The 26,666-nt window shown below is 60.2% G+C and overlaps 3 protein-coding genes across 4 annotated transcripts; 1 reads left to right on the top strand and 2 right to left on the bottom strand.

Annotated features, from left to right (window-relative positions):
* Positions 1-1,849: 1,849 nt before the first annotated feature.
* Positions 1,850-7,850, bottom strand: RAB25 (RAB25, member RAS oncogene family). The gene is made up of 5 exons (XM_035009475.1): positions 7,544-7,850; positions 4,634-4,829; positions 3,259-3,452; positions 2,585-2,665; positions 1,850-2,192 (listed from the first exon to the last, which is right to left on the bottom strand). The coding sequence occupies exons 1-5, from the start codon at positions 7,584-7,586 to the stop codon at positions 2,065-2,067; spliced, it is 642 nt and encodes a 213-aa protein (XP_034865366.1). The 5' UTR covers positions 7,587-7,850; the 3' UTR covers positions 1,850-2,064.
* Positions 7,851-8,939: 1,089 nt separating this feature from the next.
* LAMTOR2 (late endosomal/lysosomal adaptor, MAPK and MTOR activator 2) lies at positions 8,940-11,703 on the bottom strand. The gene is made up of 4 exons (XM_035009802.1): positions 11,504-11,703; positions 11,158-11,320; positions 9,336-9,425; positions 8,940-9,129 (listed from the first exon to the last, which is right to left on the bottom strand). Exons 1-4 carry the CDS (start codon positions 11,569-11,571, stop codon positions 9,073-9,075), a joined length of 378 nt encoding a protein of 125 aa, XP_034865693.1. The 5' UTR covers positions 11,572-11,703; the 3' UTR covers positions 8,940-9,072.
* Positions 11,704-12,490: 787 nt separating this feature from the next.
* UBQLN4 (ubiquilin 4) lies at positions 12,491-26,030 on the top strand. Of its 2 annotated transcripts, none has more exons than XM_035009801.1 (11): positions 12,491-12,627; positions 14,068-14,219; positions 14,652-14,869; positions 15,430-15,692; positions 17,188-17,346; positions 20,959-21,184; positions 22,178-22,317; positions 22,770-22,853; positions 22,986-23,095; positions 23,282-23,468; positions 24,426-26,030. In XM_035009801.1, the coding sequence occupies exons 1-11, from the start codon at positions 12,520-12,522 to the stop codon at positions 24,576-24,578; spliced, it is 1,800 nt and encodes a 599-aa protein (XP_034865692.1). In that variant the 5' UTR covers positions 12,491-12,519; the 3' UTR covers positions 24,579-26,030. The 2 variants fall into 2 exon arrangements, with proteins under 2 accessions (XP_034865692.1, XP_034865691.1); XM_035009800.1 differs by having other exon boundaries at positions 22,980-23,095.
* Positions 26,031-26,666: the final 636 nt, after the last annotated feature.

Genomic DNA, 26,666 nt, shown 5'->3' with positions numbered 1-26,666 from the left:
TCATTCTAGACACAGACACGCACACACTTCGCACGTTCTCAGAGCTTCACGAGGACTGGGGTTCAGTCCTCTGTCCTCATTCCCACCCAGTATCCCACTTAGCTTTTGGCCTCCGTGGCCCTGGTGGGATTAACAATCTCAGTCACGTCTCTTTCCTGCTGCACTGTGCTCTCCAGGCTTTATTGTCTCAGAAGTTAGACTCCAAGAATGACTTCCCACCCCCTGGGGTACAGCGGAGATACTGTCCTTGAAGGCCTGGGAGAACGGCCCCTCTGGGGTGCGAAGGCAGGGGGCGGGCAGAAGGGACTTGGGGGGACGCTCCCCTAGTCCTGTGCTTCAGCTCCCCTCCAGCTCTAAGTGTTCGTGTAGGGGCCACCCAGGGTGCCCTGGCCTGGGGGCACATCACCCTCCCCACAGAAAACTGGGGAGCATGGCTTTTGCATGTGAGAAATCACCTAATGTTTTCTAGCACTTGCCTTCTACCAGCCCTAGCTCAGGGCCAGCCGCCCTCCTGTCCCGGGGAGCACGGGGAGCCTGCATCTTCACACCTGAGACTCCGGCGTGGCCCTCCCTGGCCCTAGGCCCCAAACACATCTCCCTCTCCCCAGTTTACTCTTCTCACCCCACCTAGGGAGATTCCCCCTGCTCTTTTTGTCCTAGAAACCCCGCTAGTTTGGGAAGGTAGAGTCTGGGGTGGGGAGGGCTTCCCCTTTCCCGCTGGAGGGTGCGGGTGGGGTAGGGTGGGAGGGGAGACAGCCCTGGGGCAGGGGGATGGTCTCTCCACTGTAGAAAGTAGAGTAGGATTGTGGTCAGACTTAATTTGAGGCATCTAGTGAAGACACGTACAAATCCACCAAGGAAAAATATTTCAAAAGCAAGATAAAGGCGGGAAACAAAACGGACCCATGAATAATCAAGTCAAAGTGATGTTGCACAAAATGCAGAGAAACCAAGAAGGGGGAGGGTTAATGTATTAAATGTGCTATTAAGAACTTAATTTTATTAAAAGTATTATTAATTAAGGCTCTGGCCTCTTTCTCTGCATGTGGGTCTGACCTGCGGTGGGCCGAGTGAGGAGGGGACCACCCGGGTATTGTGAGTGGTGGGGGGGAGTCTTGTGGGGGCCCTGCCCCCTTGCCGGAAACGCCGGCTCCCACCTGCTCTCCACAGCTCCGTACTTGAGTCTCCAGGCCTTCAGTCCCCTCCTTTCCTCCCCATTTACCACCTAGTCTTCCTGGGGTGGGGGTGTGGGTGCAGCCTGTCCCTCAGAGCAGGGGCCCGGCAGGCCCAGGCCCGGTGTGGGAGACCCTGCCCTGGCCAGCCAGCTCCAGGGCTGTGTGCTGGGAGACCTTCCGCACTCGTCCCACCAGATTCAGTCCGTCCCTACACCCCACACCCCCTGGGGTTCAGGCCACAAACTGGGTAGGAGGCTTCGACCTCCCACCTCCCAGGCACACACAGACAGGGCTGGCCCTGACTCCCCCTTCTCTCCGACACCTCCCCCTGCCTCCTCCCCTCACCCCTGGCATTGGAGTGACCTCAGTTCTTGGCACCAGGGCCCTAGGCACCAGATGGTGCCTGAGGGTGATTTCCTTTGTCTCTCCTTCCAGATACCCCCTCTTGGCCACGCTGTCCTCCCTCCCCCACCTGCCCTGGGGGTTGGCAGAGGGAAGCCTGGGCCCCTCCCTCCCCCTTGGCACTGTCCCCAGACCACAGGACTCCAGAGGCAGCTGGCCCTGGGGGGCAGTGGGTATGGTGGGGAGGATGGGGGGCGGGGAGGGGAACACCAGCTCAGAGGGGCCAGAGGTGAAGGGGAGGCACGGATGGCAGGCAGCAGGCTGGCCTGCCATTGGTACAAAACACAGCTTTATTTGAAGGCCAAATCTGTGTGGCTGGGGTGGGGGGACGACAGGTAATAGAGAAACGGGCGGGGGGATCGGGGAGATCTTGGAGCTTCATGGGACCACTCTGACATCTGGAACCACAGGACAGGCAGAGGTCCTGGAGCTGGGGTGGGAGTGGGGCACCAAAAGCCAGTGGGGGCAGGGCGGGCGCTAGCCAGGCTCAGAGGCTGATGCAACAGGCCCTCTTCTTGCCAGGGCCCGGCTCCTGCCCAGCCTGGGCACTGCCCAGAGTGATGGCGTTGGTCCGGCTACTGTTCTGCCTCTGCTTGGACACTTTGCTGAAGATCTCTGAGGGGGACGGAGGGCAGTGACGGGGTCAGAGGACCGAGAGCCCACGCCACCTACACACAAGGCGCGGACTCACCGAGCATGGGTGTGACCACACTTCAAGGAGACTTTGCTGGGAGGAAGTGGAGTTTGGGCACCTGCGTCCCTTCTACTTACCTGGGTGGAGAAGGGCTAACGCTTAGCTACCTGGGAAGTGTGACCTTCTGGTTCCTTCCCCAAGCCTCAGTCTCGGAGTGGGGAGGGGGCACTGGGGAGGCTCTGAGGAGGCTGGGGGCCCACACAGGGGCCAAGGAATCATCTGGGGTAGGCAAGGGCTGGCTGTCTGCATTCCTACCCCCACAAGAGCCTCAGGGATGGAATGGGGCTGCCCAGATGGAGGCAGGGGCTCTAACCTTTGAGGACAGTCTCGAAGGCCAGCTCGACATTGGTGGAATCCAGGGCTGAGGTCTCCAGGAATAGCAGCCCATTGTTTTCTGGCAGGAAGGGAAACACAATAATATTTACCTAATGTTTACCATGTACATTTGCAATGTGCTAACCCCTTGGCACGTATAGCTCATTTCATGCCTGAAACCACCTGTGAGGTAGATTTGACTATGATCCCTTTTTCGCCCAGGAGGAAGCTGAAGCCCAGCAGCACAGAGAGACCGAACAAGGGACTGGCCAGGGGGTGTGAGGCCCTGGGACAACAGAGCCCATACCCATAACCACTGCATCTTGCTGCCTCTGACCCCAGAGGCCTCCTGGGGGAGCATGACCAGAGAAGGTCAGGGGGGCACACCTGCCGCACCCCAGATCTCTGAGCATCACGGAATGGCCTGCCTTAAAGGCAACGACAAATAATTGGCCAAAAAGACAATCTTAGGGCAAGTGGTGGGACATGATGAGGGACACAGGGTGACAAAAGGAGGGCTGGGAGACTCCGAGGAAGAAGCGATGCAGGTCGGGGTCCCCATGGAGGAGGTCCAGGCTGGGGCCCCAGGGCAGGAGCTGGGGCTGGGGCGGCGGGAGCTGGAGCGCCCGGGGCAGGCTGGAGGGGCCGGACGGGGTGGTGGTGGGCTCTCACCGGCAAACATTCGGGCCTCTTCAGTGGGTACCTCCCGGGCCTGCTGGAGGTCACTCTTGTTGCCCACGAGCATGACCACGATCGTGGCCTCGGCGTGGTCATAGAGCTCCTTCAGCCAGCGCTCCACCACGGCATAGGTCTGGTGCTTAGTTAGGTCAAACACCAGCAGGGCCCCCACCGCACCACGATAGTACCTGGGTGGGGGGTTGGGGGGGCGACAGAGGCAAGGTCAGAGGTGAGTACCGGAGATGGAGAAACATGAAGCTCAGGTCCAGGGGCCCACATCTGGCCAGGGCAACTCCAGGCTCTGGGCCTGAAGTTGAGCCCTCCGGGGCTACTGGTACAGCTGGGGGGTAGGGGGGGTGCAGGGGGGGCGTCCAAAGCAGCCCCACCTTCTCTGAAACCACTGGCTCCTCCCGCCTTCCTAGCCATGGCTTCCTTGGGTCTTTTGTTCTGATATTAGCCCTTGCTGTCCACCCATGTGCACCTGGACCCCGGTCAACTCGGCCTCCGGGATGCCCACCTTCCATGGCATGTTCCTCACGTGGCTCCTGGGCCATGGTGCCCTCTTCTGTCCCATGGTCATGTCTTGCTAGGACCAGCTAAATGCCCACCCCACGCAGCAGTCCCCGAGCTGACCCTCTGAGGCCATCCCTGCAAGCACCCAGCCTCGCTCCTGGCAGTAGGTGGGGCTTCTTCACACTGTGCTGTCTGATTCCTCCCATTCTATCGATGTGTCAGCCGAGGCTCGTAAGAGCTCTGGTGAACAGTCCAAGAGTGCTGAGAGTGTGTGTGACTGAGCCCTGAACTCCTGCTTGCTGCCCCTCGGCAGCTGCCGTCCCCCGTCACACCCGCAGACCACCTTCCTCACATCTGGCCCGCCGCTGACTGGGTTTGGCGTGGCCTCGGCCTCCTCTGAGTAAGATGCGGCTCGGGGGCCAGCCCTTCAGGTGTGTGGTGAAATGGCAAAGGATGCCAAGTGCAAAGCAGAAGTGGGGCCACTCTCGATCCCACAGCCTCCCCCATCCTGGGTCCCCCTGGCATCACCTCCTTGAGCCTCGGGTGCTTGTATTAAGCAGGAATTAATTATAACATCTTAGTCCTACGGTACTTTGAGGATTACACCAAATGCTCGACGGAAAGTGCCTCATACCCCCCGGACACGTAGCAAAGGCTTGGGAAGTGGTCCTGCAGCTGCTGCTTGTCCCCCTAGCAGCTGGTACTACCACATCTGGCCTCAGGCCATGGGGCTCACAGCCCCTGGGGCTCACCGGGCCACGGAGTCCTGGGCTCCACCCAGGGAGCACACGGCCCAGCGGCCTCTCCTCCGGAGGCACTCCCCAGCTTCCCCAGTGCCCCCCGGCCCCGGGCTCACGCGGAGGTGATGGCTCGGTACCGCTCCAGGCCAGCCGTGTCCCAGATCTGAGCCTTGACAGCGGCCGTGCCCAGCATGACCGTGCGGGTGGAGAACTCAACCCCGATGGTGGTGCGGCTGTCGTGGCTGAACTCGTTCCGCGTGAACCGGGACAGCAGATTGGTCTTCCCCACGCCTGACTCGCCGATCAGCACCACTGCAGGAGAGGAGAGATGGGGCTGAGCTGGGGGGGCGGGGGGCACCCATCGGGAGCAGGAGCTGAGCCCAGGAAACTGAGGGAGGAGCCCGGCCTCCTGGCAGAGGCTTCCAGACTGCCCAGGTGAGGGGCCAAGAGTTGGGGCTGCAGGCCTAACAGCGTTCTTGGTCTGGGCAGCCTGCACTTGGGATGGGGCGCCATCCGCGGGCTGTTTACGGTGTCGGGGTTGAGGGCTACGAGGTTGGCAGGGTGTGTGGATGTGGACGGGGTGTAGGTCTGGGGAGGGCACATGTTTCTGGACCAGGCCACGTGACAGCATTGTGCCTGTCTGGACGAGGAGGCTCGGTGTGCGTGCACGCGTGCGTGTGTATGTGCATGCATGCATGTGTGTCTGCATGCATGTGTGCGTGTGTGTATGTGCATGCGTGTGTGCGCGTGCGTGTGTATGTGTGCACGCATGCATGCAGGCAGGAAGCCGCCACGCGAACACAAATGCAGGGAGAACATTTGGCAAGTGACGCATCTGGGGAGGGGGGAAAGTTCAGGGGGGTAAGAAGTTAGGATCCAGCTGTCCCCAAGGAGGGACAGTTAACACGGGGCTGAGTGTTGGACAGGCCTACCCTGACATGCGTTTTCACATGAAATATGGGAGTAACAATACTATTTTTTGGATTGTTGCAAGAAGTAAACGAGATATCACCCAGGCTGATAGTTGTTGGCAGGTCAGTTCTTTCATGGCCAGGTTTCCAGGACTGGGATCTATGGGGGGTGGGGGGCGTGAAGAGCCTCTGGGCTGGTGCGCAGCATCCAGGGCCCAGCTTTACCCACCACAGGTGAGTAGGGAGGGGGGGGCTGATGCAAGGATGACCCACAAATTGCACAACCCTGAGCGAACACCCAGGATTACAGGAGGACCCCTAGGCTGGCGCCCTGGGAGCCACATATTCTGGGCGCTGGTCCCCACTTGGCCTCTCACTCGGCTAGTGACCTTGAACAAGCAGCTTAGCTTTTCTAGGTTTCAGTTTTCTTGTTATAAAATCTATAAAGCCCCCTGGAAGGTGTGCAGGGAAGGAAGGAGCTGGGAGCAGTGTGGGCGTGGGTGTGTGTGTATTCCTGCCTCCCCCCTGCCGAGACCCTCATCCCGGCTCACCGCTGCCAGTGGCTGGGCCCCTAGCCCTGCCTTCACGCCCAGAAGGTGCTCAGGGCAAGGGCTTTGGAGGCCCAGAGACTTGGGCTTGAGTACTGACTTTGTGACCATTTGTCAGTCTGTAAAACGGAGACACTAGGTGTCAACAGTGGTTGAGCACCTACTACGTGCCAGGCACCGTCCTGAAAGCCTTCCACGTATTGACTCTGACCCCCACCACAGCGCCAGGAGGCAAGTACCACGATCACCACCATCCCATTTTTAGAGGCGAGAAAAACAGACACTTGGTGGAGAAGCGGCTGGTACCAGACAGCATGGCTGGCTTCGCAAACACAGAGGTGTGCCACCCTGATCCGCCTTCGAGGAAGGACGAGCCCCCAGCTCCCCGCTCCCTCAGCTCGCCCTGCCTCTCCGGGGCTGCCCGCAGCTGGGGCCGACGCGAGGTGAGGACAGGACAGCACCCGCCGCCCTTTGCCAAGGCTCTGTGACCCTGTGCTGCAGTTTGGCTTCTCCCTGTGTCTCCTCTCCCTTCCTTCCGCCAGAATAGACACCTTATACCCCAAACTTCTCAGCGTCTGCTTCTGGAGACCCCAACCTGCACGAACTGGTAATCGAGAGAGCTGAGATCTGGCTCCTGACCACTACGCTTGCAAAAGGAGACATGCGTTTTGGGGTCATTATGGAGACTCACGAGCTCGGGGCTGGCACAAAGAAGGGCTTGGGCAAGGGCAGCTACTAGTAACAGGGCCGCCCCAGCCTCCCCTTCCTGGACAGAGGCCCAGAGTACTGGTTCCACAACCGGAGTGGCCTGAGTCCCAGCCCCAGTGAGGGCGGGGCTTAGGCGGGGAGAGGCAGTGGGGAGGGGTGGCTGCACTGGGAATCACAGCTCTGCAGTCCACCCTGCCCTGAAGGAGACGTGGAGGTGGGGGTGCACGGGGGCTGGGGTCTACAGGGGTCCCATGCAGGGGCTGAGGGCAAGGAGCAGGAAAGATGTATGCATACTTCCAGGAGCAGCCAAGCCAACCCTGTGACTGGTATGTGGGCCCAAAGGGGCTGCCAAGGGACAGCAGACAAGGCCCCAGCCCTCAGAGTCTTCCAGGTTCTATAAGACCCTGCTCTCGATCTATTACATCTTCCCTGTCTTCACCCCGAAATGGACAGAGCTCTCCTTTCTCTTCTTTCCTGCACATCCACCCAGAAACAGGGCTTTTTCCTCTCAAGGTTATTCCCTCTCTTCTCAGGAGGGAAGTCCTCTCTGAAGTCTTACCTCCATCTCTCGCACTGCGCGCTTGACAATTCCTAGGGATGTGGGCTTCCTTTGCAAATGGAGCAGAGGGGCCTAACTTGGGCCCCACCGGGGAGTGATCAACATCATTATCTGCAGGAGTAGAGCACTCCAGCAGCTCCAGAACTTTTGCCCCAGTAACCAGACCCTCCCCCACTCCCTGCAGCTTGCTTTCTTCTCCAAAGGAATGATGGACCCGGGGACAGTCCTGGTAACAGGTAAAAAGACAGGAGGGGTGCCCTCTGGCTCTGACGGTCTCTCTCTTTATGGACCCCAACTCACCCTTGAAGACAAAGTTATAATCTTCCTCGGCTCTGTTCCCCATCCTGGCTCCGCATGGAGGGTACGAGTGGCTTCAGGGACGGAGGTGACAGGTGTACGCGTTGGCTCAGTACCCTCTACTCTCAGCTCTCCAGACCTGGATCCGCCGCTCCTCTCATTGGGGGTAAAGAAACTTCTGCAGGCAGAGGGCTTGAGGGCCCACTTGAGGTTAGGCAGGGCCTGGGAGGCTAAGCTCTAGCTGGTGGGGGTGCTGCAAGGAAGCCAAGAGGACGGAAGCTGAGAACAGGAAGAGCAGGTGGTGGAGACCTGGGGCCCAGGTGGGTGGAGAGATGATGACGTCAGACAGGTTAGGCAGGTTGAGTGTCTGCTCTCAGCCGGTGCTCCCGCGGGGCGGGCGGGCAGGCTGGTGGGGGGGGGACACGGGGGGGGGTGGAGCTGGGACAGGCACAGGACCTTCAGAGAGCCAGCTGAGGACTGAGTGCACGGTGCTAGGGCTCCTGGGACCAGGAACCTACCTGGGCAGCCACCAGTGAGTGAGAAATAGCCTCTCAGGGAGCAGAAACCTGCTTGGCCTCCTGCTTTTCCTTCAGAGGCTCTGGTGGGGGGTGATTGGGGGCACCAGGGGAAGGGCTGCTGGGGCGAGGGGCTGGGGCTGATGGGTGCCCATCACCTTGCTGCAGTGCAGAATTCTGGGAGCGGTGTTGTGGACACAGAAACGTCTGCCCCTCCCGACAGCCCAGGGCCTGGGATGGGCGGTGTTCCTCACCCTGGGTGGAGCTGAAACTCGCCGCCTACCTCTCTCTCCCCTGGGATGGTCCCTTCCTTGGGCACTGGGCTAGGGGCTGGTAGTTCCCTGTCCACACCTGCTCTAAGGACCCAGGGTAAGCAGAGAGATGGGTGGGGGAGGAGTTTGAGCGCAGGGCAGAATCTGGAGATGCCTCTGAGGCCCTCTGACACCCCCTCCCTGGGATCGGTGGTCTCACGGTAAAGCCATACCGCCTGCAAAGCGCTTCAAGATCCGGAGGGTGTGAGCGTGGGGTGGCCCTGGTAGGTGGCTAGTGCGCACTCTTCCAACCCCAAGGGCAGAAAAGGCACCCCCCCAAAGTTGGGACTGAACGACACTGGCCTTGCAGGGCCCTATATTCTTGCTGTCCAACAGGACCCCCAGCAGCACCCCCAGCAGCCTGCTGCTTCTCTGAAGTCGCTCCCAAACGTGTGCCCATCAGGTGGCTGAACCGTTCAGAGGGGCAGGGCCGAGATGGTCATGTTGCTGAGGCGCCCCAGCTGTCAGAGGGCAAGGGGAGAGGTGGGCCCTCAGGAGTCTCTCCTGAGCAGTCCTCACTCTGTTCCACCTCCTTCGGCTCCTCCCATTCAAGAAATCAGTCATCACGCAAGATAGGAGTTCAAGTTTATTCTTGGAAAAAACAAAGTCTCACCTTCCCCCCACCACCTGGAAAGGCTTCCCCAGGGGGCCCTGCCCCTCCAAATGGTCATTTATCTTTTTTGACCCCAGCTTCAGCCAAGGCTCATTATGAGGCAGCTACTTGGGTAAGGGGTTCCTCCAGGTACTGCACCAAGGCCTGGGCCTGCAAGAGGGGAGGAGAAATCAGGCCCACACAGGATCTGCCACTAGAGGGATCCCCAATCCAGGCCGGACGCCCGCTGCTGAGCACCCAGCCCCCACCCACTCCTGGGAGTCGGCTCACCGCAGACTCCAAGGTGGTGGGGTAGGAGTGGACAGTGAAGAGCACAAAGGCTGGGCCCACAGTCAGAGGAACGGGTACATACACACCTTGGCCTTGAGCATTCCGAAGCCCACCGTCTCCTTGGCGTACATACACAGCAGAAGGTTGGCCACCCGGGTGATGGCAACACGGCCCTCCTGGTGGGGGGTGATATCGTGGGATGTAGTGTTCCGCTTGGCACCCTTAGCCCTCTCTTTCCCCAAGGGCTCCTCTTCAGGGAGACTATCATCTTCTTCCTTCCATGCCCTGGGCATGGCAGGGGCTTCAGACGAGGGGCTCTGGCCACAGCCCTGGACGTGGGGTCCTGAGCTCAGATTCCAGGGTCAGCACAGCCCCCTGCTAACCAACCTCCCCCGGGAAACTCAACCTCGCAGAAACTTGGTTTCTCTGTGACCCCTGCCTCATCCCAGTTGGTGAGGATGCCAGTACACAGGACGGAGTTTTGAAACTGCAGAGGGCCGTCCAAATGGGTGATATTATTATTACGGGTTCACCCCAAAGACCCTCTAAGGAGTGTGGGAGCAATTAACCTAATGCATAATTCTCTTTTCCCATGGTAAAGTTTTTCAAATTGCAGTTCTGACTCTAGGGTTCCATCAATTGAGGAGGTGGGTCAGTATGAAAAAGAAGAGAAACGGAGTGCACTGCATGTTTGTTTTAGTTGGGGGGGTGGTGTGGGCTCTGACTTAACAGCTATTTCTTTGGCTGGGGTGTGGACAAGACGTTGGAAAGCTAGTGCCCTACAGCACCCACTCTAGGTTAGGCACCCAGCAGGAGTCATCAACTGAACTAAAATGGCATCCCTGGTTGGGCATGGGGTGAGGATGATGTAGGCAGCCCCGTTACAGTGGAAATCCTCTGGGAAGAGTTCACACTTGGGCCTTTTAAGTTTGGTTCAGCAAACTTTCACTGGGCATTTGCTGTGTGCTGGGAGCCAGGTGCTGCACTCCCTCCCTCTCTGGCCTCACCTCCTACTCATCTCCCCTATTCCCATGCTGCTCCAACTACATCAGCCTCAGGGCCTTTGCACTTGCTGTTCTGCCAGAAATGCTCTTCCCCTAGACGGCCATATGGCTGGCCAACTTCCTTCAGATCTTTAATGAAATGTCACCTTTTCAGTGAGACTGTCCCTGATATGTGCTCCACCTCACTTCCGTTTCGCATAACATTTTCAGTATCTCACATCCTAGTGTTTTGACTTACATATATATTTTACAGCACACATAAAACCATAAGCTTCTGTGAGAAGTTAAGGCGGCAGTTTTGGTCCTGTTTGCTAGTTTTTCCCTAATCCTTGAGAACACTGCACAGACCTAAACATGTGTTGGCCGAACAAATACAAAGGTGAGTGAGACCCTTTCTGTTTCCCGGAAATTCACAGTCTAACGGCTACTTCCCCTTTCTGGGCTGCAGCTCCCTCTTCTGCAAACTGAAGGGACGGGCCGAGGATCTGGAGACTCCGCTGTACTTCTGTGAGCCTGTGACTCGGGGTGACAACACTGTACAGTTTACATCCTTCCGTGTGATCTTCATGACAAGCCTGTGTGCGTGCACTCCTGTTGGGCGGTATTACTGTTCCCACGCTGGAGATGCGGTCAGGAAGTTCAGAGAGCTCAAGTGACTTACCTAGGACTCCACGAATGACAAGTGGCCAGCTGAGGCCAGAAGCCCAGGCAGACACTGGGTCCCCGGCCCCCTCCTCACCACCACTTGCTGCATAGGGCCCTGCCTACCACAATGCTGCAGCAGACCGACTCTTGGTAGCCCGCAGAGATCCTGTCCCTGCCCCTCCAACCATCCAGAGTGGGGTCCAGCAAGCCCCATGGGGATCCCCTTGGGGGACAGAGGGAGCGGCTCCCCTCTCCATACCATGCAGTCCATGAGGATGAATTTGAGATTGTCTTCGTTAAACGCTTGGTTCCCGTTGCGGTCGTAGGCGGCCCAGATGTTGCTGGCGATAGCCGCGGTGACCCGGGCGTCCGTGTCCCCGTAACCGGAGTAGGCCAGCAGAGAGCCCTCGTTATTCAGCAGCCTGGCGAGCGGCGGTAGGGGACAGGGACGTGCTGGGGGCGGCGAGAAAACGCCGGGGCGCTTCCAGAAAGCAGGGGTCTGGGCAGAGCGCGGCCCTTCCCGCCGGCCGCGGCCCCTCTGCCCTCCTCCCTCCCCGAGACCCTTCCCCAGCGCGCCACGGGCTCGCCTCCTCGGCCGCACTCACAGCGTGCTCTGGACACCTCCGGTGTTAGCCTGGCTCAGCACCTGGGTCAAAGCCTTGGGACGCAGCATGCCTGCGGCTCCCGGGCCCGGGCTTCCGCGCCAGGCCCCGAGCTGCCTCCCGCGGCCTCCGCGGGCACCTCCCCGAGCTCCCCGCCGCTCCGGAACTCCGCGCGACCCGGAGGTCCCGGCGCTCTGGGGGGGCGACGCAACACCGCCCCGCCGCGCGGGGCGCCGGGAGTTGTAGTTCCGCGTGGCCTCGCGGCGCACCCTGGGAACTGTAGTTCGCCTTTCCCGGGGAACCACGTGGTCGTTGGGGGGTTAAAGAGCGGGAGCGAAAGGATAGGGGCAGGACTGGAAGGGCGTTTAACAACCCACTCCCCTCCCCGCCACCTCGGGGAGCGAAGAGTGAGTATGCCCGCCTGACAGTCCACGACCAGAAACTGAAAAAAGAAATCCCGGTATTTGTCAGGCACACGTTTGGTTACTTTTCAGAGCAGTTCCCTACGTTAGGCACGACCCTGTGACAGGAGACCAAGGCTCAGAAAGGCCTCTGGAGCCGTACTTAGTAGACTCCGAGCAGGCCACGACCTCCGGGGGCATAGTCAGTCCTAGAGGTGAGACCTTGGGTGGACGTCCAGACGTGGGGGGTCAGCCTCCGAGTCGGGAGAGGCCCGGGAACCAGGACAAGGCGGCGGCGACAGGGGCGCGGCGTTCTGTCCCGGAGCGGGAGTCACCGCGGAGGCGGCGGGCCAGGACCGGCGGCGGGCCGTCTCGGGGAGCCCGCCCCGCCCCGGCTGCAGTGCCCCCCCCAGGCCGCCCGGGGCGCTGTGGGCGCCGTTGGTCCGGGGGGCGGCGCGGCCGCGGGGAGGGGAGGGGAGGGGAGGGCAGGGCAGGGCAGGGGAGGGCGGAGGGGCGGAGGGGCGGAGGCCGGAGCAGAGCCGGCCGGGCGGGCGGCCGGGCGGGGGGGAGGAGGAGGAGCCGGGGCGGGCTGGCGGGCGGCCGGGTGGCGGCGGCGGCATGGCGGAGCCGAGCGCGGCCGAGGCCAGGCCCCCCATTCGGGTCACCGTCAAGACCCCCAAGGACAAGGAGGAAATTGTGATCTGCGACCGAGCCTCCGTCAAGGAGGTAGTACGAGCGGCGGGGGTGGCGGAGGAGGGGTCTGCGGAGAGAGGGGTGGCTCCGAGGCGGTGGGGCGGCGGGCGGGGACGGTGGGGGCCCCGCGGGATCTCGGAGGGGAGGGCGGGGAGGAGCGGGGCGGGGGGCGTCCTGCGAGGGGCTCCGGCCGGCGCGGCGCGTGCGGCGGACTCGAGGCCGGGGCTCGCCGTGTGGCCTGGGTTGGGGGCGTGGCGGAGAGCTGGGAGGGGGCACCTTGCACCGGGGAGGGGAAGGACTCGGGGTCTGAGGGCGGCGTGCGCCCCGAGGACTGGTCGGGGATTCGAGGGGCCGCGGCCCGGCGGCCTCCGGCCTCGGTGCTGCGCCAGGGGAGCGGGCGGGGGGCGCCCCCGAGTGCTGGGGCGCGGGGCGCTGGACGAGCGTTTCCCTCGGCCCGTATCCGTCCTACCTTTTCAAATCGAGGCGGTTACAGTGGGCCCTCGGCCCCTCCGGGACTTACGGTGTGCAGTAGGTGCTCAATAAAAGTGTGTTGGATGAGTGAATGAGGGAGCACTGCCTGTGTTCGGCGCCCCCCCCCCCCCCCGTGGCAGCTCCAGAATTTCTCATAGGCGGGGCTTAAGATAGGCCATCTGGTGGGAAGGAGGAGATCTGGAAGCTGCCTTGGCTTAGCAAGTGCACTCTTTACTGAGAGTGTCCTGTTTTGGTTTGTTTGGGTTTGCGGGGAGAGCTGATGGATTTGGGGAGTCTGAATCTCCCCAAGCCAGTCTTTAGTGCATTCATGCCCTCCCTCCCCCCATACAAAATGACTGCATTCCAGAACTTACATCCTCTGCCCTGCAGAGCTCAATCTGAAACCAGCTTTGGCTGAGAGGCCGTGTGTTGGGTCAAGAACTGGGGCTTTGGTGTCGAGACCTGAATTCCAGTCCGCCCAGGGCAAGTCACGTAACTGCTCTGATCCTCAGTTTTCTCATCCTGAAAGTGGAGATGATAATTCATATCTATCTCACGGGACTGAGACTCTTAACTCCTGAGTAGTTGCTGCTGTTAGAGATCATTTGGAGTCTGTGTGTTGTCGTTGTTACGAAAAGGCTGGAAGGCAGAGAAACCTGGAGTCTAGAACCGAAGGCTGAAGAGAGACAGGCCTGGGTCCAAGGCTGCTGAAGGAGTTGGGACAGAGAGAGCCACAGGCAGCACCCTTGTCCTGGGGAGCTGGAGGGAGGGACCGAGGAGGGAGTCTGGAGAACTGGCTGGGCCTTCTAAGCTGGGAGACCCTGGGGTTGAGCCGAGACAGGAGCCTGTCACTGGTCCATCTCTTTGGTTAACAAGGGAGCTGCTCAGTGCCACTGGATGGATGGGGTCTAGACTGCAGAGGGACTTCCCAGACCAGAGGTAGGGTCCCTGGTGGGTGGAGCCCAGGGAGGCTCTGCAGTGACCTCTGCCTCTTGACCACAGTTCAAAGAGGAGATCTCCAGGAGGTTTAAGGCTCAGCAGGATCAGCTGGTCCTGATCTTCGCAGGCAAGATCCTCAAGGACGGGGACACACTGAACCAGCATGGGATCAAGGATGGGCTCACTGTCCATCTGGTCATCAAGACCCCTCAGAAGTAAGTCCAGGAGAGGAGCAGATCCAGCTGCTGACTGGGCCTGTCTTCCCCATCTGGTCCTCGCTTTCTCACCTGTCGCTCACCTGCACGCGGAGGGCCACGCCAGCACCCAGGAAGGTGGCTCTCAGGGATTGCCAGGCAGCCCAACCATCTCCCCTACAGGGGAAAGGAACCTCACCTGCCTCTCCCAGAACGCCCTGCAGGCAGGTGGTCCTTGCTCGGCCTCTGCCCGAGTTCCCCACCCAGCGCCGCCTGCCTCCGCCCGATTTCCCCACCCAGCGCCGCCTGCCTCCGCCCGATTTCCCCACCCAGCCTCGCCTGTGGGTGCCTTCGGAGTTGGCTTACTCGGTAGGGCAGGGGCTGCACCGAAAGGAACTGCGTGTCTTCCCTTTCCTGTTCACTTCAGCCAGGACTTTCTTCCTCTGTCCTCAGGGCTCCAGATCCAGCTGCCGCCACTGCTTCTTCTCCCTCCACTCCAGACCCTGCCTCAGCACCCTCCACCACGCCCGCTTCGCCTGCCACCCCTGCCCAGCCCTCCACCTCGGGCAGTACCACTTCAGATGCCGGCAGCGGCAGCCGGAGGAGCAGTGGGGGGGGTCCCTCCCCGGGGGCTGGGGAGGGACCCCCCAGTGCTACTGCATCCATACTCTGTAAGCCCTCAGGGAGGAGGGCACCGTCCTGTCTGGGGCTAGGGAGGGGGGGAGAGCCAAGAGGAGGCAGAAACGTGGCCCCTGCTTCTGGTCGGATGGGGATGGGGACCCCTGGACATGGCGTTCCAGACACTGGTGCTTGGGCAAAGCAGGGGAGGAGGCCAGTCTACCAGGGCCTCCCCGAGGAGGGGAGCGTGGATGAGCGTTCAGAGGGAGGGGCGGAATGGGGTTGGGGATGTGGAGAACGCAGGGTGAGGATGTTGGAGTTTGGGGACAAGGGGGGTCCAGCAGCAGCTAGCTGGGGAATATTTACTGCTGATTGAGCAGGCCCCCACTGGTCACCCTCTCTGTGCTGTGCCCGGCTCTCAGCCTCTGCCTCCAGAGAGGTCTCGGTCCACTGGGCTCCCATCTGCAGTGGGGCAGGGCTGGGGCCGGGGGAGGGATTGGGAGGGGAGGGGAGAGAAGCAGGCGAGGCTCCTCAGGGAGACCTGAGCGCAGTGGCTGTGGCCAGGTGGGGGCAGGGGCTTGTGGCCCACTGTGACCCCGGCCCCTCCCCGCAGCTGGCTTTGGGGGCATCCTGGGCCTGGGCAGCCTGGGCCTGGGCTCTGCCAACTTTATGGAGCTGCAGCAGCGGATGCAGAGGCAGCTGATGTCCAACCCCGAGATGCTGTCGCAGATCATGGAGAACCCCCTGGTCCAGGACATGATGTCTAACCCCGACCTGATGCGCCACATGATCATGGCCAACCCCCAGATGCAGCAGCTGATGGAGCGGAACCCTGAGATCAGCCACATGCTCAACAACCCGGAGCTCATGAGGCAGGTAGGTGTGAGAGAAGGTTGGCGTGGGGGCGGGCAGGACACAAACCCGGAGGGCACCGGCCGGGCCGCCTTGTCCTGCGTCGGCTTGTGTGTGTACTTGCTCACCCAGCAGCCGTGCTGTGAACGCTGGGGGTGTCGGTCTGGCTTTCCGGGAACTTCGGGTCTCAAAGGGAAGTGGGACTCGTAGGCACGCAGCTGTAATGCAGTGGGGTTGGTGCTATCATATAGTCGCAGGGTCCCCCGGGGGCACAGAGAGGGGCTCCCGACCCTGCCCTGAGACCCAGAGGAGGAAAAAGGGGAGAGCGTTCAGGGCTGAGGGACCGCAGGTGCAAAGGCCGGGGGGCGCTTGGGGAGCCTGGGGCTGGGCAGGGCCGGTGGCTGACGGAGACCCCGCAGAGGCAGTTCCGTGTTGGCCTTCGGGAGCTGCGTCTTATGGCCCAGGGCAGGGGGGGCCAGGGAAAGACGAGGGCAGCAGGGCTGTGGGCACCGGGGCCGGGCTCATCGGAAGATCAGTTCCTTCAGCGCGAGGATCTGCAAGTGTTTTCTTCACTGTCCAGAGCGGTGCCTGGCGTGCGGAGGTCCCTTGGCAAACAGTGAGGGCAGGAGTCACGGGGTGAGGAGTCAGGTCCCACCTTAGACATAAAGGTGTTTCAGAGACGCAAGTGCAGAGCGGGCTTGGGAGTAAGGACTGGGAAGGCGTCCCCAGTCGGGCACGGACAGGCAGGAGCTATGCGGTCATGTGTGTCGTGGGGGCTTGTCCCCTGGGGCTGACGCGGGCCGGCCCTTACTGACACTGAGCTGTTGGCTCCAGAGAGAAAGCCCCCATGCTCTGGCTGGGCCAGAGACCTTGGGCCGGGGTTAGAGAGTGTTGGCAGCGCTGTCCTGGCTTGAATGCCTCCCCTCCCCGACTTGTGGCCATCTGCCAGGAACCACAGTACGATCTTGGGCAGACAGACCCACCTGGCCTCGAAACCTGGCTTCACCGCTCACTGGCTCCGGGTCCCCAGGGAGTCTCAGCCTATTTTCTCATCCGCAGTATAGGGACAGAAATACCTCCTTGGGACAAGTATTGTGGGGATCCCATGACTTCAGTTGTGCACATGGCTTTGCCTGGTGTCTGTATGTCGTAGGCGCTCAATAGATGTTGATCTCCTCTGCTGCCTCCTCTTCCTTCTCATGTCCTTTCTTACTCGGTTTCCTTTTGCTCCCTGACACCTGGGCCTCCTGAACCTGAGGAAGGGGAGCTGTGGCCCTCACCCTGTCCGGGATCACTGTACCACAGTACAGAAAGCCGGATACCCACAGGGAGGCAGGGCTGGAGCCAAGGTGGCTGTAGCAGAAGGAAGTCCGACTTAGCTGACCCGCTGCCTCTGTGGGGTGGTTCATGGGCCCTGGCCCCTAGTCCCGATGCAGACCCCCTCCTCAGGGCCCACCCTTGTCCAAGCTTGGTACCCCCCAGTTTCCAGGGTTCTTCCTGTCTCTCCCTTCTCTACCAGACCATGGAACTGGCTCGGAATCCAGCCATGATGCAAGAAATGATGCGGAACCAGGACCGGGCCCTGAGCAACCTGGAGAGCATCCCTGGGGGGTATAATGCCCTCCGCCGCATGTACACAGACATCCAGGAGCCGATGTTCAGTGCTGCCCGGGAACAGGTGGGGCCGGGGGCCAGGCTGTGGGAGGGCTGCTGGGGCTCAGGAGTCCCTCCCCCAGACTCAGGCAAGCCTGGGGTGCTGTCCGCTCCTCCTTTCTGATCTAGCCCTGCGAGAGTGGGCCTTGGCTAGAAGCAGTTCTCACGGCAGAGGCAGGGATGGCCCAGCTCTGCCTGTGGGGGAGACAGTAGGGCAGAAGGTAGCAGAATTCCCTGGAGACGTGGGGAGGGGTGGGGCATAGCGTCCAAGGGATCTGACAGCCTCGTGCACCAGGGGCTCAAAGGTGGTGGGGCAGATCTGGAGGGAGACAGTCGACCCCAGCACAGTGTGTCTCAAGTGCGGTCCACGGATCACCTGCATCAGCATCACCCAGGGGGCTTGTCGATAATCCCGGGCCCCTCCTTTGAGCTATTTATTGATTCAGTCTCTGGAATCAGGCTTGGGAAGTTGCACTTTTGAAAGTGCCTTATGAATTCTTCCAACCACATAAAAAGTACAGACAAAAAGACGGCATCCTTTTGTATCCACATTGCCCTAACGCGTTGCCGTACGTGGAGCCTCGGTGCTTTTTGGCTCTTTTTTTAAGTTTAACGTATACTGAATACATTATACATTTACACACTTCAAAGTTCCCAAGTTATGCAAAGTAAACAAAAGGAATCCTTTTATTTCCATCTCCCAGCCATCTCTTTTCCACCCCAGAGATAACTAATGTTAGTATTTTTTAGAGTTTCCTGGACATGTTTAATACTTGCAAACAAGACGTTACAGATAGAATCGCAGCCTTCACGTGTTCCCTGCCCCATTTTACCCCTTTCGCTCTCCAGAGAGAACCAGCACCCTTAAGTGGGTATTTACCATTTCGATTCTTTTATGGCCTGTGTTCGTATCCATAAATAACTTAGAGCATTGATTTGCATATTTTTAAACCTCGTAGAAGTGGTAGCCTGCTGTTCATATAATTTTTAACTTGCTTTTTCAAAACGTTTAAAAAATGTTTTATTGGAGAATAATATGGCTTCAGAAAGGTCACACTGAACACCCCCCCCAAATAGTGCCCGGGTGGGAGGGTGGGGTCTCATGTTACTTTTTCCTGGTGGAAGAGAAAAGCCCCATATCCTGAGTGGTTCATGCTACCCCGACAGATTTCCTTGCTCATGCTGTCTCTGGCCTACAGCAAATCTCCACAAATGTGTGTCTTGCTGACTCTACGAGTTCCACTGGTCTGTTTGTCTGTCCCTACGGTGATACCACATTTTCTTAATTAAGTCTGGGTACCTGGTAGAGTAAACCCCCCACCTTATTTTCCAACATCTTCTTGGTTATTCTTGGCATTGCTCTTTCAAATTTTAGAAAGTGCTTATAGGGTTCAACTATGAGTTTTTTAAATAATTTTTTAAAAGATTTTATTTATTTGAGAGAGTGAGAGAGAGTACGAGAGGGAGGAGGGTCAGAGGGAGAAGCAGACTCCCACTGAGCAGGGAGCCTGACGCGGGGCTCCATCCCAGGGCCCCGGGATCATGACCTGAGCCGAAGGCAGATGCTTAACCGACTGAACCACCCAGGCGCCCCTGAAAGAATTTATTTTAATAAAACGTTATATAAAGAAAAAGAACTTATTTATTTTAAATTATTTTTCAGTATTTAATTAAAAATATACATCAAAGTAATGCATGCACCTGGTTAAAAAAAAATCCAGTAGCTGCGAAGGGCTTCTAATAAGCCCTCTGGCTAATTCTGATCCACACTAGGCTGTAGGAACCACTGGAACAGTTGGAAGAAGGGAGATTTGGCATCAGCAAACTGGGGTTCAGATCCCTGGCCACCATTTTTAGTGGTATGGGTTTAAGTGAGTTGCTCCACCTTTCTGAGTCTTAGCTTCCATGTTTTCAGACTTGAGGCAACCTATTAAAGCAGCAGTTCTTGATCATTTTGGCCTCAGGACCACCTTAGACGCTTAAGAATTACTGAGGACCCCAAAGAGCTTTTGTTTCTGTGGGTTAGATCTATCAATATTCACTGCATCTGAAATTAAGACTGAGAAACATAAGGAATGTTTATTAATTCATCTTAAAATAAGAGTAAATCAGCTACACGTTCACATAAACAGCATGTTCTTTTAAAAAATAACTTCATTTTCCTAAACAAAACTTGAGCAGACAGTGGCCTTGTTTTAATGTTTGCAGACTTCTTTACTGCACGACGGCTGGACTCGCAGCTCGGCTTCTGCGTTCGGTCCGTTGCAATGTCACATGTCACGTAGCCTCTGGAAAAGGCCATTGAACACTGATGAAGACAACAAAAGTGAAAAAAAGCACATAGCACCTCAGAACTACAAAAACAGTGCTAAGCCTTGCAGGGGTCCCAGGACCACACTTTGAGAACTGGTATCTTGGAGGGCTACTGTAAACATTAGAATAAATGTGCCAGGCACATAGTAGGTGCTCAATAAATGGCTGCTGTCATTGCTAGAGGGAGGTCAGAAAGAGGTTCGGTCCAGAGAGCATGCCGGAAACAACGGGGCCCAGAACCCAGCGGTGGTGGGTGCAGGGCGAGTCACCAGGCAGGACATCGGAAGCAGGGACAGCACCTGAGGCTGTGGCCTGCGGACCCTGGCCTGCTGGCCTGTTGTCAGCAGGCATCTGGTCAGGCGGAAGAAGCGCAGTGCAGGGCCGCAGGGTCCTGGGTGAGCTCTGGTCCCCGCGACCCACTTTGAGTAAGCAGGAAGCCCCGTGGTGAGGAGCGGCTGAGGCTGCTCAGGTACCTCCTGCTTAGGTGAGGGCCACCCGGGACCTCAGGAGAGGGAGCCTGAGCAGGGGCACAGGGTGTGGACTCCGTCAGCAAGCCCACCCCTGCACAGAGCTCCTTCCTGGGTGCGGTGGATCTGGAGGGAGGAACTTTCGGGGCTGCCTCGGGCAGCACACTATGTAATGGGGTACAGACCCCGAGGTGGGTGACACAGCCGAGGGGGCCCGTTTAGCTGCAGGAAGGAGGCTGAGGAGGAGGAGACCGTGTGGGGGAAGCAGCGGAGGGAGGGCATGCTCAGCCAGAGATGTGCTCCACTGAGGGGCTCGGCTGTGTGCGCCTCGGTGGACAGAATGCCACTTAGGGCACCTGGGGGGCGGGTGGTGGGGAGTGGGTGCTGGACCAAGATGGCTGGAAAAGGGGAAGCCTAGAGGCAGGTCAGGGCTGAGACAGAGCAGGCTCCCACCAAGCCAACGATCGCTTATTCTAATGTCAGGGGAGGGGTGCAAAGGGGACCTTGTCTCTGCCCCTTGAGAGCTAAGGAAGACAAATACGTCGCTACACAGCGGGAAGGGTGCACATCAAGTCCCACAGGGCACAGAGGAGACTAGAGACTGAATGTTTAGAGGCGCCGGGGGAGGCGGGAAGTTTCCAGCTGCCTGAGGGGTGTTGTGACCGGGTGGCCAGCACTGGCCAGTTCCCACCCTGCAGGATGAGGGGGGCGCTGCCCGTTGTGAGCTGCCCTCCGGGGTCTGAGGCCCCTGTCCCTCTGCCAGGGAGGGGAGGCTGTTAGGTGAGAGGACACAGAGGGCCTGGCCCTTACCCCTGCTTTGTTTCAGTCCTTAACCCAGAACCTTTCCCTCCTCCCAGTTTGGCAACAATCCCTTCTCTTCCCTGGCCGGGAACTCCGACAGCTCATCCTCCCAGCCTCTGCGGACTGAGAACCGAGAGCCCCTCCCTAACCCCTGGAGCCCCTCGCCCCCTACCTCCCAGGCCCCCGGGTCCGGGGGGGAGGGCACCGGAGGATCGGGGACCAGCCAGGTGCACCCGACAGTCTCGAACCCCTTTGGGATCAATGCGGCTAGCCTGGGGTCAGGTATGTCCTAGGGTGGAAGGAGCTTAGTGGGGTCACCAGGGTGGTCCCTCTGCCCCAGGACTGAATGGGGCTCACACTGCTCCAGAATATTGCAGACAGGTGAGACTGTGTTGAGGCCACAGAGGGGGCTCTGCAGCCTCGGAGGCTGCGGGGTGGTGTGGGCTGTGTTTCCTGCCCCTGGGAGCAGCCTGGGTAACGGCTCACGAATAAAGCAGGCCCACCTCCTAAGCTCCTGCGGCCCTGCTGGAACCATCCAGCATCATCAGTGGGTCAGACTGGGGAGGAGCAGGTGGGGGAGGACTCGGGGCACACCTGGGGCAGGCAGGTATGAGGCTGGGGGAGAGGCATGTGCAGATCTGCCATGGACAGAAGTGGGGGTTATGCACTGCAAATCCTTGGGGATGCCCCATGAATCTGGACTGTGGCCGTACATATGACCCTGGGGGTGTCTTTAGTAGATGCCCTGATTTCTCTGTGCCCTGGGCTGGGGGGGGGGGGGCGCACCTTGATCCAAAAGTCCCTTCCCCTCCTTGTGCTTCAGCTCCCTTATTTGTAAAATCAGGGGTTTGAACCTGATCCATGGCTTTAAAATTGTGCTCCAGTCCTGGGGTGTCTGGACCAGCCCCAGGAGAAGGAAGGACAGAGTGGGAGGGGCTCCAGCCCTCCTGCCAGGCTCTGAGCAGACCGTTGGCATACTTGGTTTTTGAGCGAGATCTGGTTTGAGGAAAGGGCCTCTGCCACTAGGCACAGGTCTGCTAACCGCGAGTCCGGGGGACCGGAGCCTGCGTCAGGGACAGCCGGGGGCGTGGCCGAGACCCAGGTCCCAGCCGCAGCAGGGAAAGGGATGCACACCCCTGTACTGGGGGCCGTGTTATCGCTGCCGTTCTGAACTGCGTCACCACCCAGCGTCGCAAGCAGGGAGACGGAAGGGCAGCATCTGGTTTCCATCTGGACCCCTTTTCTCCTGTTCCGTTGTTTTCCTCCTTGTGCCAGGGGTGTTCAACAGCCCAGAGATGCAGGCCCTCCTCCAGCAGATCTCGGAAAACCCCCAGCTGATGCAGAATGTGATTTCAGCTCCCTACATGCGCAGCATGATGCAGACGCTGGCCCAGAACCCCGACTTCGCTGCTCAGGTACGGAGCTGCCTCCAGGGGGGCGCGCTGGGGGCGGTGACTGGCGCTGGTCAGGTCAGTCCTGAGCCAGACCGCAGGGCGGGCGTCTTAGGCCCGCCGCCTCTGAGCTAAGCCCTTTACGAGCCTCCCTCCTGGTTTGTTTGCTGTGAGTGCTCATGGCGGTGGCTCCTCCCTCACGGAGTTGTGCGGGCTCCGGGAGTGCATACGAGGAAAGTGCGCAGAAGGCGGCTGGCGCAGCGTGAGCACCGTGAACTTGCAGAACTGCTGCCAGCACCAGGGTGGGGCTGGGTGCCCTGGCTCGCGGCCCGGAGTGTGGCTCCATCTCCTCCCGCTGCCCCACGTCGGCCTCCGGGGGACCCCGAGACCCACACTTCCCGCAGTGGTGAGGGTGCTGGGGGGCGATTCTTGGGGAGGGCGGGCCCAGGCCTCCCCTGCTGCCCTCCCCCCTGCAGATGATGGTGAATGTGCCGCTCTTTGCGGGGAACCCCCAGCTCCAGGAGCAGCTGCGCCTTCAGCTCCCCATCTTCCTCCAGCAGGTGCGTGAGGGGCCAGGAGTGGCGGCTGGGGGGGTTGAAGGGCAGGGCAGAGCTCCGGCCTCGGGCTTGGGTGGCCTCCCACATCCAGCCACCTCCCACCGCCTTCCTGTGCCTGTTTCCCGCCAGATGCAGAACCCGGAGTCCCTCTCTGTCCTCACCAACCCCCGCGCCATGCAGGCCCTGCTGCAGATCCAGCAGGGCCTGCAGACCCTGCAGACCGAGGCCCCTGGGCTGGTACCCAGGTGAGGGGGGCGGAGGGGGGGGCAGCGAGGTGTGGGTTCCTCCTCCCAACCCCCTCCCCTGGCGCTCCCCGCTGCCACTGTGTGTCCGAGGGTCTGCTCTCCTCCCTCCGCTCTTCCTTCTGCACCTCCCGCGCCCGTCCCTTTCTCAGAGGCTGCCTCCCACCTCTTGGTCTCTCCTGCCTGCAGCCTTGGCTCCTTTGGGATGTCCCGGACCCCGGCACCCCCGGCAGGCAGCAACACCGGGGCCGCGCCCGAGGCCCCCACCTCCTCGCCGGCACCCCCTGCCACGTCTCCTCCAGCAGGGGCCTCCGGTGCCCAGCAGCAGCTCATGCAGCAGATGGTCCAGCTGCTGGCTGGCGGTGGGAGCTCACAGGTACGCGGGGCGGCCGGCGCGGGGGGCCGAGCAGCAGAATGGAGACAGCGGAGCGCTCGGGGTCAGCCAGCCCCGCGCTCCTCGGGTCCTAGGCGGCCCCTTGCTGGCCTTGCGGGGGTTGCCGCCATCCCCAAGTTCCGTTTCCACAGCCGTGGGGCGGGGCTGGGAACAGTGACCGTCCCACTGGCTGCCAGGCACCGCTCTGAGTGCTCCGTGGGAGCGCGCGTTCGCGCTGAGCCTCACCACGCCTTGTCAGCGAGCTGCATCTCTGTCGTAAGGGGAAAAGGGAGGCGCAGAGAGGTGAAGTGCCTCGCTCAGAGTCCCCCAGCCAGTAAGTCGGTAACGGAGCCGAGATCCCAGCCCCGGCATGTGGCTCCGGAATGTGCGCCTCAGCCACCGTGCCCCGGCCCTGGTGCTGGTATCGTAGGGCTCCTGGAAACTGAAGCCCTGTGGCTCTGAGGCTGGGGAGGAGTGTCCTGGGGCATGGGGTCCCTAGAGCCCTGGACCACAAAGGCAAGGCCAGGGCGTTGGCTGAGGAGTAGGGTAGACCTCAGGCGAGGCCCTTCACCTTTCTCTGGCCTCTCCCATGGCTCCGTGTGTGGACACGGCCGAGGCCAGAGCACATGTAGAGCGTGCGTCTTCCTGACTGCAGAGTGTTCGGCTCCCAGAGTGCCACGAACACGTCCAGAGCGCTGATGGAAAGAGTTAGGAGCATGGGCTGATCTGTTTGAAATGTCCGGAAAGACGTCCCCCCCCTTCTGTTACACGGTCGTTTTGTGGCCTGGGGAGCAGCCTCCTTGGCCCCTGTTGGCAGCTCACCCCGCCCTGCCCACTGGTTGACCCTGAGGATGTGCGAGAAGACCTACTGCTCCCCTTCCCTCGGCCGCACACCTCAGATTTGACTGGGCCCCGGGGGGGGGTTCCTCCCCCCGCACCTCACAAGGCCTGTCCCTCCAGGTGCAGACGCCAGAGGTGAGGTTCCAGCAGCAGCTGGACCAGCTCCACTCCATGGGCTTCATCAACCGTGAGGCCAACCTGCAGGCCCTCATTGCTACCGGAGGGGACGTCAACGCGGCCATCGAGAGACTCCTGGGCTCGCAGCTCTCCTAATCGCCCGGCCGCACCACCCGCCTGCCCCCTCCCTCTGTGCCTGCCGTCCCCATCTTCTCCCTGTCCCTCCAGATAGCAGGCTGGCTTCAGGGCCGCGGGCCTGGCCCCGGAGCTCTGAGAATTGTGGGTTTACTTGCACATCTCTTACAGAGTCTTCTATCCGGGTCCCGCTTGAGCGGGGCTGCGCGAGCCGTTTTCCAGTGTCGTGGGCCGGCCCCAGCTCCTGGCCCTGCCGCCAGCCTGCAGACGTCCCGGTGGTGGTGTGGGGTTGGCAGGGGGACTGCCATCTGCTCTGCGGGGACGGGGTGTTCCTCCGGGGCCTAGGGTTTGGCTTGTATGGTTCCTTGTGGGGACTCTTCCTTCTCTCCGCCCCCTCCTCCCACCGGCAGCCTGATCCGAGCTGGGGTCACACACTCGGAGGGAGGGGCAGGTGCACAGGCTGCCTTTTCCTCCTCACCCCCTGTCCTGGTCCCTTCATCCAGGCTTTGTTGGGATGTCCCGAGAGAGGAGATGCCTGTCCTCCCTCTCTAAAGGGGGAGGCGACCACCCTCTCTGTACAAGGAACTAACAAGCCCCGGACCAGCTCCATGGAGATTTGCTAGAGGAAGGGAAGGGGGAGAAGGACCCAAGTCAAAGGCTCAGAAGTTGGAATTGACACTCGGGGAACGGAAGCCCTAGTAGCTGTTTTAGGCGGGAGCGCGCAGGCTCAGGCCTGGCAGAGAAGGCCTAGAGATGCTCACAAACTGGAGCTGCAGGAAGGGGCTCACAGGGGTCCTACCGGCTCCGGGGCCAGGACCTGCTGGTGTCCCCAGGTACCACTGGTTTGAGCCCCCCTCAAAAGACATGAAGGGCTTGGGGTCTGTCTCAGCAGGGGGTGTGTGTGCTGGGGAAGCACACACACATGCTCCGTGAGTTGCACAGGAGGGTGGGTTCTTTGTTGATTGCTGGTTCCGAGCTCTCTCCCACCACAGAGGAGTGGGCGAAAGGGCCAGTCTGGGGCGAGAATACATACAGGCCAGCCAGCCAGGCCCCTCGGGTACCCGAGGGTAGTGCGGTTGCCCCTCCCAAAGCTGTCAGGGCTGTGAGCAGCACCCCTCCCACCCCTCCCCTCCTTGCTGTTGGGGGTAGTACAGCAGTCTCTCCCCTGCAGTCCCTGGCCTTTGGAGTCTTCACTGTTTCTTCCAGGCCTATTTGAGGAAGGAAAGGAGAGGGCGGCAGCCATGCCTTTGATCTGGAGTTGGACGTCGCTCTGTTGGAGCGCAGAGAAGGCTCTTCTCTCCGCTGTGTAGGCCGGCTGCTCGGAGTCCCCACGGCCGAGCGTGCGGAAGGGAGAGCAGCAGAATCTTCTCCAGATGGGAAAGGGCCCCAAGCAGTCCAGAGAGGATGTCTGTGTGGCTCCCCCACTCCCCGAAGTCCACACTGGCCTTTGTAAATAAATGACGTGGTCTTTGATGTCTTGGAGTTTGTTTTTTGGGGGAGAGGAGGCTGGCTGACAACAACTTGGTTCGAGGGGGTTTTTATAAAGTGGGATCTGGAGGAAGTGGCAGTTGGGTTCAGTGGGCAGAGGTGAAGGGAGAGCTGGTGGAGCTCAGTCGGGGGCTCAGAGCCGGGAAGGGCTGCGCAGCGCCAGTCCCCATCCCCCGCTCCCGGCGGAGAGGAATGTAGAAAGGTCCTTCCTCCCTCTGATGCGATGGCAAGACTGTTCTCCCCTCACCTCAGGGAAAAAGGTCAAAACACAGGAGAGCCTTGCAGTCCAGACCTTCTGCAAGTGAAGTCTAGGAGCTTTTGGTCTTGAGCTCCGAGACCAAGCCTGGCCGGCGCGTCCCGCGGCTCGTGTGAACTGAGGGAAGTCTAGTGATGGGTTGTCCCGTGCATGAGGTTACAGACGAGGCCACCGTGCAACAGGACGGAGCTGTCAGTGAGAGGCCCCACTTCGGGTAACGTGGACTGGACGTCCCACACCAGCACTTTCACTACACTTCTTTCTTTCAAGATTTTATTTATTTATTTGAGAGAGCACAAAAGCAGGGGGAGCGGCAGAGGGAGAAGCAGGCTCCCCGCTGAGCAGGGAGCCCGATGCGGGGCTCT

The sequence above is a fragment of the Mirounga leonina genome, unplaced genomic scaffold (genome assembly GCF_011800145.1).
Source record: "Mirounga leonina isolate KUSES-001 unplaced genomic scaffold, KU_Mleo_1.0 Mir_154, whole genome shotgun sequence".
NCBI classification, from domain to species: Eukaryota; Metazoa; Chordata; class Mammalia; order Carnivora; family Phocidae; genus Mirounga; species Mirounga leonina.
Note: the sequence above shows the minus strand (reverse complement) of the source record. Positions and strands in the feature narration are given on the sequence as shown.